Genomic DNA, 14,571 nt, shown 5'->3' on the forward strand with positions numbered 1-14,571 from the left:
CTTTTTTTTTTTTGTTCGAAACTTAATCCTAAATCATTTCCCTCTATTCCTCCAGACAGGGAGTCAAAACTCATAGAGGCCACAGGCAAGAAAATGTTTCCTTCAGGAACTATAGTGTTCCACTGCTCCTGTGCCAAATGGTTATTGGCCTCCTACTTCGTTGCCCAGTGGGAGATGGCCGAGTTGATGGTATCCAATCTCCTGGGCCACTTATGTGACTACTTTGCTGAGATGTTGTGTGATGGACAGACTCTTTGTTGAGACCTTGAAATGGTGGACTGAATGTCCATGACTTTGAGCTGTTCAGCTGTTGCATGCTGACATATCTAGATGCACTCAACTCTGCTTTCTGGGGACATCCAGGCCAACCTTGCGGCTATACCATTTGTTGGTTCACGTTTGTTCATTGAAAAAGCCAACTTAGCTGTGGAGAGATTAAATGGGGGTAATGCTAAGGCTGGCTCACTTACTGGGTTTGGCTTCACTGGCCTGCAAATTCTACTAATAATATGGAAAGTTCAGGGGCTTTTCTAGGGCCAGTTGTATCAAAAACACTACGCTCTTAGATGATTAGGTAGCCAAAATATATTTTCGCAACTACAGAAGATGTAGTGGCCAAGTCACCAAGGAGACCAGCAACAATGTTCTTCCTCTTCCTCCTCTTGGGCCACTCCCTAACAGTTGGCTATCATGTTGTTTGACCTTACTCAACACCTTGTAGTTTTTCACAAAGGTCATGTTGGTGGTTACAGCACTTCCTAGCAGGTTGGGGGACACATTTTCTTCTGTACCTAGATGACTGGCTGTCAAGGGCAATGCTGGTTACATGAAAGGCACTTCATACAACTTAGAAGTGGACAATTCCTCACTGTATAGGTCTTCTGCATCAAAATCTGCTACACCCTTGCCAAAAGGGAGCCCAATAAGGAAATAAGGGTCCATACGTCAAGGGCGAAGACCATTGTTTTGGTACGGTATTTACATTCCTCTCGCCGGTAGACGACTCCCCCACACCCCTCCATCTAAACAAGAGCCCCCCACCCCTCCCTTCCCTTACAACATTCCCATGCCCCACCTCCCCGAACCCCCATTAACCCCCACACCCCCCTTCTCCCAGTAGTGATGCCCACCTCTAATCCCTGAACTTATCCCCCGCATACACGCACACACCCACACCCTGACACTCACTCACAACACCCTTACGCACACACACGCACCCCCCCAAATCCATATACACATATTCGCACACACAAACACCTCCACTCACACACACCCAGCATTCACATTCACCCACACACGCATCGCCATCACCACATTTACACACAGACACACATGGACGCACAAACACTGCCCCTCCCTTCCCCACATTCATGATATGCATACACACACTCACACACATCCATTACCCACATCCCGCCCCCCTCCCCTTGCGGAGGACACTTACTTTTTCTGACGAGGTGCTCTTCCCTGAGGGGACGGGACCCGGCACTCCCAATGCCAGCAGGACCCCACCATCAGGACACCGCTAGGCCACATTACAGGTCGTAATTTGGCTGGCGGAGTCCTTTTGGCAGCACTGGGCTGGTGGTGGAATGCCTCTGTGCCGCCGACCGCCACACACGACTACTGGAGGATGTCTGACTAAATTGTGGCGGAAATCCTTCGGTACTCGTAATATGGCGGTCGGAAGACCCGCCAGCACCGGCGGTCTTCTGGCGCCCGTGGCTTTGGCTATCTTTGGAAAAATACGCCGAAGTTATAATGAGGGCCTCAGTCTGCTACGCCTAGCAGAATGTGTATGCCAGTTACACCCTGAGGTGGCACATGGCATCTTCCAACGATGCAGAGAGCTCTGGCTCGATTTCTTCACCACCATAAAGAATGTGCAATTTTAGAACTTGCATGCTGGACTTCTCACCGAGGCTCTCCCTAAGATATACACTCCTCCTGGAGTGGAGCTTGGTACTCCTGTATGCCTTCCTATTTTTACTTCTGAGGCCAGAGTTCTGACGAAAATCAGGAATGACAAGGACCAAGTCATCCTAGTGTCTCTGATTTTGGCCCAGAGTGTATGGTGTCCTAATCTTCAGGGTACAAGAATCCATCCTCCGATCAGTCTGCAAACTTATTTAGGATCTTCTGTTGCAGCAGCAGGGCAGGGTCTTGCACCCAGGCCTGTGTAATCTAGACCTCTATGCATGGAGATTGAGCAAGGCGCTAACGTACAAAATCTTACTATGCTGGGCATTGCAAAAGGGGTTTATTGCCTAGTGTGGTTCCGTAATATGGACCTGATACAGGCAAAGCTGTCATATGTATTGCTTGTTGTGTTGTTTTTAGCCCAGCAATGACTTTCCGTGGGCACTCTTAAAGGTTATTTGTCAACCCTTTCAGCTTTCTTGCATTTATCTGACCATTCGTCCTTGTTTAAGTCACTTGTTGTGATGCGTTTTCTTACATTTGTAGTGCATATGTTTCCATCTTAGCCCTTTGTGATTCCTTGGTGGGACTTTAATTTGGTTCTCAGTCTTTCTTATTGAGATAACTTCAGCTCATCACATAAGTGATATTCAGACTTATACAGTGCAGCTGCCCTGTACCCTCATTTTGTTCCAGACACACTGATGTTGCAGACTAGAGCAGAGTTCCTGCTGAGGTTTGAGACCCCATTTCATGGCAGTCTATCCATTACTCTTCCAACATTCTCGAAAAAAGAAGAGACACTACATTGTTTGGACACCAAAAGAGCTGTGAACTTTTATATCGATTGCACCATCAGCTGGACTATCTAATCTTTGTGGTGTTCTTGGCACTGAAGAAAGGTTAGGCAGTGCATCAGTGGCCAGTATCCCGATGGATAGTCTTCTTTATTAAAATCTACTATGCATTGGCCAGGAAGCAGCCTCCAGAAGGTCTGAGGACTCCTTCGACAAGAGCCAAGGCTACTTTCACTGTGTTGGCTTGTAGAGTGCCTGCCCTGCATACCTGTCAGGCTGCTACGTGAGAGTCAGTGCACACATTCACAAAGCACTGTTGCCTTGACAGTCTGGTCCAATGGGAGGGCCATTTCTCCATTTCAATCGTACAGGCCGTTTTGGTCTGAACCATTTCACAGACCCACCACCTTGGAAGGTGCTACTTTGCTATCTATTCACAAGGTGATTGTAGGAAAATGGCTCCCTGTTGCAGTTAAACCCCCCCCCCCACCCACTTTTTGCCTAATAGTGATGCTCACTTGACTGAGAAGTGTGCTGGGACCCTGCTAACCAGGCCCCAGCACCAGTGTTCTTTCACTTAAAATGTACCATTGTTTCCACAATTGGCACACCCCTGGCACACAGATACGTCCCCTGTAAAAGGTACCAATGGTACCAAGGGCCCTCTGACCAGGGAAGGTCCCTAAGGGCTGCAGCATGTGTTGTGCCACCCTAAGGGACCCCTCTCCTAACACAGGCACACTGCCATTGCAGATTGTGTGTGTTGGTAGGGAGAAAAAGGCAAAGTCGACATGGCATCCCCCTCAGGATACCTTGCACACTAAATACTGCCTGTGGCATAGGTAAGTCACCCCTCTAGCAGGCCTTACAGCCCTAAGGCAGGGTGCACTATACCACAGGTGAGGGCATAGCTGCATGAGCAATATGCCCCTACAGTGTCTAAGTCCATTCTTAGACATTGTAAGTACAGTGTGGCCATATTAAGTATATAGTCTGGGAGTTTGTCAAAAACGAACTCCGCAGTTCCATAATGGCTACACTGAATACTGGGACGTTTGGTATCAAACTTCTCAGAATAATAAACCCACACTGTTGCCAGTGTTGGATGTATTACAAAATGCACACAGAGGGCATCTTAGAAGATGCCCCCTGTATTTTACCCAGTCCTTCAGTGCAGGACTGACTGGTCTGCGCCAGCCTGCCACTGAGACGAGTTTCTGCCCCCCCCCCCGAGGTAAGAGCCTTTGTGCTCTCTGAGGACAGAAACAAAGCCTGCACTGGGTGGAGGTGCTTCTCACCTCCCCCTGCAGAAACTGTAACACCTGGCGGTGAGCCTCAAAGGCTCATGCCTTTTGTTACAGCACCCCAGGGCATCCCAGCTAGTGGAGATGCCCGCCCCTCTGGACACAGCCCCCACATTTGGCGGCAAGTCCAGAGGAGATAATGAGAAATGGTGAGTCACCCACCAGTCAGGACAGCCCCTAAGGTGCCCTAAGCTGAGGTGACCCCTGTCTTTACAAATCCTCCATCTTGGTTTTGTAGGATTCCCCCAGTAGGATTAGGGATGTGCCCCCCTCCCCTCAGGGAGGAGGCACAAAGAGGGTGTAGCCGCCCTTCAGGACAGTAGCCATTGGCTATTGCCCTCCTGACCTAAACACACCCCTAAATCTAGTATTTAGGGGTGACCCAGAACCCAGGAAATCAGATTCCTGCAACCTGAACTAAAAAGAAGGACTGCTGACCTACAAGCCTGCAGAGATGACGGAAGACGACAACTGCTTTGGACCCAGCCCTACCGGCCTGTCTCCTGACTCGAAAACCTGCACCCGCAGCCCCGGACCAGAAGGAACCGTACTTCAGTCCAGGAGTGACCCCCAGGTGACCCTCTGCCTAGCCCTGGTGGTGGCTGGCTCGAGAAGCCCCCCTGTGCCCTGCCTGGACTGCTAGAGTGACCCCCGGGTCCCTCCATTGAAACCAACACAAAACCAGACGCCTGCTTTGCACACTGCACCCGGCCACTCCTCTGCCGCTGACGGTGTGTTTTTTGTGCCTACTTGTGTCCCCTCCCAGTGCTCTACAAAACCCCCCTGGTCTGCCCCCCCCCCCCCCGAGGACACGGGTACTTACCTGCTGGCCGGCTGGAACCGGAGCACCCCTTTTTTCCATAGGCGCCTATGTGTTTTGGGCACCTCTTTGACCTCTGCACCTGGCTGGCCCTGAGCTGCTGGTGTGGTAACTTTGGGGTTGCCTTGAACCCCCAACGGTGGGCTGCCTATGCCCAAGAACTGAGACTTGCAAATGCAAAAAGCCATTTCAGAATGTATCAAAGGCATTCTGAATGCAATTTTAAGGAAACACTAAAATAGCGATTCCTTAAAATTGCGACCCTGTTGAGAGAGTCGCAAATTGCGACTCTCTAAATAAGAACTCGCAAATAAGGAATCCTTATTTGCGATATCTAAAGCACATGTAACAAGCAATTCCTTAATGCGAATTGGGCATTAAGGAATCGCTATTTACCACCTATTTGAACTTGGTGGTAACCATATGCAAATTTTAAAAATGCATTTTTAAAATTTACATGTAAAGCACACATGCCCTTTTGGCATGTGTGCACCTTACATGTTGTAAAAAAATATATTTTGGGGTGCAGCAGAGGGGGCCTAAGGCCCCCCAGCACCCTGGACTAGTTAGGAATTTGCAATTTTGGAAATGCATAAAATTCGCAAATATGGGCCTACAGGCCCATAGGTGCGAATGGAGGCCGGTATCGCAATTTGCGTTTCGATAATAGCATTTGCGATTTTTAAGAAATCTTTATTACCGAATCGCAAATGTGATACATTGCATTTGCAAATCAGAAATAGCGATTTCTTAAAAATCGCTATTTCCGATTCGCAAAAGGCCTTTTTCATACATCTGGCCCTTACTTACCTCACAATCTAACCAATACTTACCTCCCCCAGGAACTGTTTATTTTTGCACTGTTTACTTTTAAAATAGCTTATTGCCATTTTAACAAAAACAGTATATGTGATTGATCTAATGTAAAGTTCCTAACTTACCTGTTTGGAGTACCTTGCATTTTATATATTTACTTCAAATCTTGAACTTGTGGTTCTCAAAATAAATTAAGAAAAATATTTTTCTATATAAAAAACTATTGGCCTTGAGTTAACTCTTTGAGTGTGTGTTCCTCATTTATTACCTGTGGGTACAACAAATGCTTAACACTACCCTCTGATAAGCCTACTGCTTGACAACACTACCACTAAATAGAGCTTTAGAATTATCTAATGTTGCCACTATCTTACCTCTAAGGGGAACCCTTGGACTCTGTGCACACTATCTCTCACTTTGAGATAGTATATACAGAGCCAAGTTCCTACAGTGATGATCCTGGAGTTAGAAGTATTTATTGGAGGAACAAGTTACTCACAATAAATAATGCTTTTTCTGATGAATAATCTATCTAACCACAGATTCCTCATCACCCTCCTCGTTCTGCGGAAAGGTCTCTTGTTCCATACATAAAAAGGTCCCAATTAGGGATCTGCTCTTTGTCACATTTGATTTGTTATTGAGCCCTACACCCCAGGGTGCAGATAGTCAAGAAAGAATCTGATGTCAGTGCACAGGGGTGGTGCTTATATGCGGCTCCAAGGTCACTTCTGGGGTGGTGGGAACATTGTTAGGAAAATCCCCAGATTGTCTGACTAGGGGTATTTACAAGGTGAAGAACCTGCGATTCCACCAGCAGGAGCGTTATCAAAGGCAAGTAACTTTCAATGGTTGTGTTAACCTGCATATTCCTCACCAAACTTGATAATTGCTTGTTCAGAAAATATGAGTTACAAGTAAGATGTTAATGGTAGCTATGATATGCTAGCACTACAGAAAAACAAATAATTTTAAGTATACAGATGAGGGCGATAACAGAGTAGCCTTAAGTTGTGTTGGCAAATTTGCTCATTGTTGTATTTCTTCTTATCTGTGTGCATGCCTTTCTGCATTTAATGGGGTAGAAGGAGAACATGGATTTGATCTATACATTTTCATATTTTAAATTCACAGTCATTTCTTTACTAATTTGTCTTGCAGGTCTTTTGAGGGACTACTTTACAAGAGAGGGGCATTATTAAAGGGTTGGAAAGCTCGCTGGTTTGCACTGGATGTAACCAAACACCAGGTAAAATGCTTTAATAAGCCTGTCATGATTGATGTTTTTGTAACTCAGAAAGCTAAATCTCTGAGAATGGTAGGCTTGAAAATTCATTGTTCTGATAGATACTTCTGACTGCAGATTTCTAACTGTAAGAATATCCCCAAACGCCAGACTGGATCTGGAGAATCTTCTAAACAGTGCTCCTACATTCAGATAGGCAGTACAGTGGGCTCCGTGGTGAGACTGCTTCATCCGAGACGTTATGGAGTTGAGACACACAAACCACCCTTGAATGCTGAAGTCAGTTCCATTCTTTCCATGCCCTATAGTGTGGATTCGAAGATCACTTCCAACTTTGTGGGTTTTCTGACGTTAAAAAATTGTGCTCATTGTGTCAGTCCCCAAGATCTCACCAAAAACACTACATGATTCAAACCATGCCGTGACAGCAGGAGGCAGATTTTGGTCACTGACCCACACAATGTGTGCATTGGTGCTTGGTCTATGGGCCTGATATGTTCAAATGCGCACTCAAGCACCCAAAGCCGATCTGGGAGTGAGAGATAAAATGCTACATTGCTAAATGTTAGAAGAGTTTGCAGTTGAAAGATAGATTCAGCTCTAAGTTTCTTGACCTTTCACAATACCATTCAAGTATTGGTCCTGCTCGTAGTTTTCTGGTATGTCAAAGATTCACCACCAGCCTGACTTGACCACCATCCCTCCACTCAAAATCTGGTGAGAAAGTGTTATGGCATCAATTAATGGGTCATACCACTGTGGGAGCCAAACTTCAGTAATCAACTAAACCCCAGTATTTTTAGCCAATTAACTCAGATCCAAAATCTCCAATACATCTAGCAGTTAGAGACTACACTCCCCTTGAGAACACATGAAATTTAGCAGAGAAGGACAGTTTTAATGAAGAAACACTAAACGTTTCATATTAAAAATAAGGCAAACTTGATTAACGAAAGTTTAGTAAATATGTTGCCAAGAAGAATACATGAAAATACCATGAAGGCTCTATTACAGAAATACAGAATCATAAATCTTAGTAAAATTAGTCTAGTGTAGGAAATTCTAAGATAAATAGACTAGGTAAACCCAGCAGCATGCATCATAAAACACACCATGCAAGGAAAAGGAAACACCCTCAGGGAAACAGAACTAGCCTCATGAAAATATGAACAAAATAAGCCACTTTTAAAAACAGAAAAATGAGCCCCGTAATTTAAGGACCAAGAGCTTTTGTACTCGAATCACATTTCTGTTAACAGATTCTGGGAATTCATCATGGTATTGTTAGGGTTGCATTGACAAATCAAAAACAACAACGTGGTAATTATAACTACGTAATTATTTACCATTAACCCATTTCTTAAAATAAGAGAAATCTTCCACCTTCTCTCTCAGCAACTGCTCTCCGGAGATGATCAGCACAAACTGAAACATTTCCCAATAGTGGCTCATACAATTAACACTAACCTGTCTTTAGCTGAACATCCAGCGCAAGTCCTTGAACATAATACTTCGGGTACACGATGGAAGCTCTATTCACAATACACACTTCCAAACACAATAGTTCATTTTATATTATTATCATCATCTGCAGGAACAGGGTGAGTAATGATTTGCAGCAGGACACTGGTTGGGAGGGGGAATAAAGCAGGTTGAGCAGAACACTCTAAACTTCATCCATATCTAATAGAGACTTCTAGTTGCAGATTCCTTACCTTAGAATTTCCCCCAGGCATCAGACTGGGTCCAGAGTTTTCTTCGAGCAATACCTTTGCGCACTGTCAGATGGTGTCAGTCAACTGCGTGTCTGTCGTTGGTGTCGTGGTCATATATAGGCATCACCCGGCATGCTGACATCAGTTCTTTTCTTTCTGCGCCAGCCTACGCACAGATCTGGAGAAGAGCTACTCTCTGTCGCTTTTTGACTGACTTTTCAACCCTTTTGTCAAACCTTTTGACGTCGCAATGTCTTGCCATAAGACCGGATTCAAGCTGCGTGACTCCTGTCACCGCATGATGTCAGTGACGGATCCACACCTGATGTGCTTGTGGTGTCTGTAGCGTGACCACGACCCACAGTCGTGCTCTGTCTACCGGGCAATGAACCAGAAGGCTTTGAGGTTACTTTCACACAGGAGGTTATGGCTCTCTTGGCCAAGAGAGCCATAGAAAGGGTCCCTGTGCCAGAAGTAGGTTGTGGTTGTTATTCCCACTACTGTCTGGTGCCCAAAAAGGACAAGGCTTTCACCATATCCTGACCTCTGGGCCCTCAGTCTCTTCCTCAGGAAGGAGAAGTTCAAACTGCTCACTCTTGCACTGGCTTTTTTTTTGCCCTGGACTCTGGAGACTGGATGGTAGCTTTGGACTTGCAGGATGCCTGTTTTCATATTCCCGTCCTGCCTGCCCACAGACGTTACTTCCTGTTCGAAGTAGGTCACAAGCACTTTCAGGTCATCGTGCTCCCCTTCGGCCTTACCAACGCCCCTCGGGTGTTCACAGAGTGATAGCGGTGGTCGCAACTCATCTGCGCTGGCTAGGGTTTTCGGTCTTCCCCTACCCCGACGACTGGCTGTTAAAGGTGGGCACACCCCAGGCTGTCTCCTCCCACCTCCAGACTACAGCTAACCTCCTGCATTCACTGTGGTTCACTATCAATGTGCCGAAGTTACACCTGAATCGCTGTTCTGAACACAGTGCAGTTATCCAGTATTGGATCTTTCATAAATTCACATGCTTGAATCATCCCCGTCGTCGAAGTGGGAGTCCCATGGTACATAAAATAGCAATAAATAATAAATAAATTTTGCCATAGGCTATAATGGAGCCAGCAATTGCTCACATAGCCTATCCATGTCCTTTTGTGAAAGGGCCCAAACCTGCCTGCTGTCCAATCAGGCACCAGCACCCTCTAGAACCCTCTCCAGAGAAGCTCCCTTCCTCAGATTTTCTACCGCACGTCGTGTGAAGGGAGTCTCCCTGAGCTCTGCTCAGTTTTTCTCTCTCAAAACTCCGTCGACGAGTATAGTAAAAACATCGTCGGTTGCAACACCGTCGACGACTGCCCCGTCGACTATAACGTCAGCGACGCCATTGTCATCAGCCCTTTCGCCATCGACGGAGACACCGTCAAAGAAGATACCGTCGACGACACTACCGTCGACGACACCTTCGTCGGCGAAACCATCGTTGGCGAGACCACCGTCGACAAAAAAATCTGTATCCACGGCTGCATCAACGTTCACGCCATCGACAGCACTGGTGCCTAGTAGACAGATTGAGGCCACTCCTGCCTCTTCCAGGTCTCCAGATCTCCGAGCCATGGTCAGGATCAGATCTCTACCTGCACCGGACATTTATCCAACTGACACATCTCCAAACAAGGTGTCGGCTTTAGTACCCAGTCATCTTCTTGACTGGGAGGAATCTGACGAAGGTCCTTTCGGAGATGCACATAGCCCCTCGCAGCTCCATGTCAAGTACCAAGATGAGGATGAAGAGGATGAGTATGAACAGTACCAACCATACTACTCTCATCAGGAACAATATTACGAAACACGAGAGCCTCAACACAGAAATACTGTACAAATGCCTTCCTCCTTAATCCAGGATTTACAATCCATGCTTCAGGATTATAGGAGAAGGTTCCCACTGGCAGCGGAAGATCAACCACCAGCGCCAGTCTCTCCGGTGACACCAATTAATGCTCCTCCTCCTCCAGCTACTCCAAGATTGACATCCCACTCGGTGTTAGCTGCACCCCCCAGAGATGAAGGTTCCACTTCAGGGGAAGAGGAACAAGAAGAAGGAGAAATTTCCACCCCACAACATCCTACCGAGGAATGGGATGATTACTTGGCCCCCACTCCTTCTCCACCACCTCCTCGCCCCTCTGATTCTCCACCCGAGGACATAGGTGGTTTCCATAATCTTATGGACAGAGCTGCGGTACGTTTTCACCTTCCAACATCTGTCTCCCAGTCGGAATGTTTCCTACATGATTTCAAGGAACAATCACGGAAGTCGGTACGGTCCATTCCAATTATTGATTTCATATGGAGCAAGGGCAAAAAGATTATGCGAAACCCGGCTACGGTTCCTCCAGTTCCACAAAAACTAGATAAGAAATACAAGGCAACCCAAGATTCTCCGGCATGCCTTACTGGCCATCCAAAGCCTGACTCAGTGATCTACCAGGCTGCTCAAAGGTGCTCCAAAAATCCATCGACGCCTATCTCTACTCCTCCAGACAAAGAAGGTTGCAGACTGGACAATATAGGCAAGAGATTCTCCTACATGTCTGCAATCACTGTCAGGGCAGCAAATTCTTTAGCGATTCTAGGCCGGTATGACCGCCAAATGTGGTCCGACATGCAACCTTTCCTGGACCTCATCCCTGAAAATAAACAAGCAGAGGCACGAAAGATCCTACAAGAAGGTGAGCGTACGTCGGAAGAAATTATCGACTGCGCTCTTGACATAGCCTCTACTGGTTTCCGCCAACTAGCGGGTGCCGCGGTCTTACGACGGCAAGGTTGGTTCAAGGCCACATCTTTTAGACCAGAAGTGCAGTCCCGAATCTTAGACATGCCTTACGATGGCGAATCTCTATTTGGCAAACATGTGGATAACGCACTTCAAGCCATCAAGACGGACACGGACACCGCCAAGTCCCTGGGTACCCTGCAGTACTGGAAACAGCCCTTTCGAGGGGCTAGAGGAAGAGGTTTCACCTCATTTTGAGGTTCCTTCCATAGACAATACCAGCAATCACAGTACAGGCCTTCATACCACCAGCAGTACAGATAATCATCAACTGCCTCCTATACCAGACAAGGAGGTAAACGAAGGCAGGGTTCGCAATCCAGAGATCAACCCAAAAAACAATGATCTTCTACAGGCACCGGCTATGCTCCCCCAATGCCCACGACATCAGCAAATAGGAGCAAACATTTCCAACTTCATCCAGGAGTGGAAGAAAATAACATCAGACAGATGGGTGCTGGATATAGTGACAAGAGGTCATACCCTGGAATTCACACAAAAGCCACCGCTTCACCCACCAACATCAGGCAGGTCTCTCCATCTTCGTCTGCTTCAAGCGGAAGTATCCAGCCTTCTGGCCAAAGGGGCTATAGAGGCAGTTCCTCTGCAACAACGGGGTCTTGGATTCTACTCCCGGTTTTTCCTCATAAGGAAGAAGTCAGGAGAGTGGCGTCCTATACTAGACCTCAGGAAACTCAACAAGTTCCTTCGAAAACAATCCTTCCGGATGATCACACTGTCAGATATCTTGCACCTCCTGAATCCTGGAGATTTTATGACAACTCTAGATCTCCAGGACGCCTACTTCCACATTCCAATACACCAAAAGCATCGCAAATATCTCCGTTTTACAGTAGCCGGTGCCCATTATCAGTTCAGAGTCCTACCATTTGGCCTCAGATTAGCTCAGAGAATCTTCACGAAATGCCTTGCCCCGGTTGCAGCCTCCCTCAGAAGCAAGGGTTTCCAGGTGTTCCCATACCTGGACGACTGGCTCATAAAAGCTCCGTCATCTCTACTAGCTTCCAAAGCGACAAACGCCTGCCTAAAACTATTCAACGGTTTGGGTCTAACAGTGAACCTACAGAAGTCAGTCGTGCTTCCTGCATGCAGGAGAGTTTTCCTGGGAGCAGAATTAGACACTATCCAAAACAAGGCATATCTTACCCTAGCAAGGCAGCAGAAGCTGACCCAATTGGCTGTCACAATCTCCGCAAGAAAGTTCATTTCAGTACGACTATTCAAATCGCTTCTGGGCATGATTTCCTCAGCCATAGTCCTAGTACGGCTAGCAAGACTCAAAATGAGGCCGCTGCAAGAAGAACTGCAACTTCAATGGACCCAGTCGCAAGGATCCTTTGACGACTTAATAACTATCACACCAAAGATTCGGCAGGCGTTAGAATGGTGGTCTCACATCAACCACCTCTCCCACTGTCTAACTTTCCTGGCACCAATAACAGATTTCGTCATCACCACGGACGCCCCCTTGGAAGGATGGGGAGGCCATTTACAGGACATGCGCATTCAAGGCAGATGGTCCAAGCTCCAAAAAGAGATGCACATAAACCTGTTAGAGCTGAAGGCGATTCATCTCACGCTCAAAGCTTTTCTGCCACGCATCGCAGGATCATCAGTGTTAGTCAGAACAGACAACACAACAAGCATGTTCTACATCAACAAGCAGGGAGGAACAAGATCCCTCTCCCTCTCAAGAGAAGCTCAGTCTCTCTGGAACTGGCTCACACTGAACAATGTCCGCCTCAGGGCGGAGCACCTGGCTGGGGTCAACAATGCTCTAGCGGACTCTCTCAGCACGACGGACGACAACTGTCACGAGTGGGAACTCAACCAGACCATACTCGAGGACATCTTCCAACTATGGGGTCGGCCGATTCTAGACTTGTTCGCCACCAATCTGAACGCCAAATGCCAGTTTTACGCCAGTCGATACCCACTCCCGGGGTCGTGGGGAAATGCTCTTTTGATAAGATGGTCCGGGATCTTTGCATACGCTTTTCCCCCTATTGCTCTGATTCCCAGGCTCCTCAGGAAAATGAAGACCGAATGCTGCAGGATCATTCTCATAGCCCCCAAGTGGCCCAGGCAGTACTGGTACACGGAGCTCCTACTCCGGTCAGTAGCCAATCCAGTCCGCCTCCCTTGCAACCACAATCTTCTAACGAAGAATCAGGGTCTCATCTTACATCCCGACCCAACTTCACTACACTTGCATGCTTGACTCCTGAGTACAGAGAGTTCCAAGATATGAACATTGATCAAGAATGTAGACTTATATTATCTAAGGCACGAGCAGAGAGCACGAACAAGACATACAAACTCGAATGGAAGAGATTCTGTGTTTGGTGCTCTCAGAATAATTTTCACCCATTTCAGATTAATCCTGAGCAAATTCTTTCTTACCTGCTCTCTCTCTCCAAAGCTGGTCTTTCCCATGCATCAGTCAAGATTCACCTAGCAGCTATAGCCTCTTACAGACGATCGGCTGACATGCCATCTATCGGCTCATCCAGAGTCATCAAACAGTTTATGAAAGGGCTGTTCCGCACCTTTCCTCCGGTACGCTTACCTCCGCCAGAGTGGCATCTTAATATTGTCCTCTCCCAACTCATGAAAGCTCCTTTTGAACCCAGTCATAGGGCGGAGCTCAAGTACATCACCTGGAAAGTGTCAACCTTGCTCTCTCTCACCTCTACCAGGAGAGTCAGTGATATACAAGCGTTCACTACTAAAGAACCCTTTTTAGTTTTCTCTGAAGACTTCGTTATGCCCCGAACCAATCCCAAATATATTCCCAAGGTTCCATCTTCATTCCACCTCAATGAACCCGTTATTCTACAAACCTTTTTTCCAAACCCTACTACGATAGCAGAGAAAACTCTCCACTCTTTGGACATCAAACAATGCCTAAAATTTTATCTGCAAAGTACCAAACACATCAGAAAATCAGACCAACTCCTAGTATCTTATTCTCTGGGACGACAGGGAACAGGAGTAACCAAGGCCACTATAGCCCGATGGATTTCTTCGACAATCCAATTTTGTCACACCAAGGCAGGAAAACCCTTGACTAGGTGCCCGAGAGCCCATCCACAAGAGCAGTCT

At 46.9% G+C, this 14,571-nt stretch overlaps 1 protein-coding gene across 4 annotated transcripts in view; it reads left to right on the forward strand.

Moving 5' to 3' along the window:
* SBF2 (SET binding factor 2) overlaps positions 1-14,571 on the forward strand; it is a 1,701,375-nt gene that overhangs the window by 1,622,822 nt on the left and 63,982 nt on the right. For all 4 annotated transcript variants that reach the window (XM_069223624.1, XM_069223621.1, XM_069223622.1 and 1 more), the window contains one exon: positions 6,819-6,906. In XM_069223624.1, the coding sequence (XP_069079725.1) occupies positions 6,819-6,906 (88 nt within the window). The remainder of the gene's footprint in view (positions 1-6,818; positions 6,907-14,571) is intronic.

This window comes from Pleurodeles waltl, chromosome 3_1, assembly GCF_031143425.1.
Source record: "Pleurodeles waltl isolate 20211129_DDA chromosome 3_1, aPleWal1.hap1.20221129, whole genome shotgun sequence".
Classification (NCBI taxonomy): domain Eukaryota; kingdom Metazoa; phylum Chordata; class Amphibia; order Caudata; family Salamandridae; genus Pleurodeles; species Pleurodeles waltl.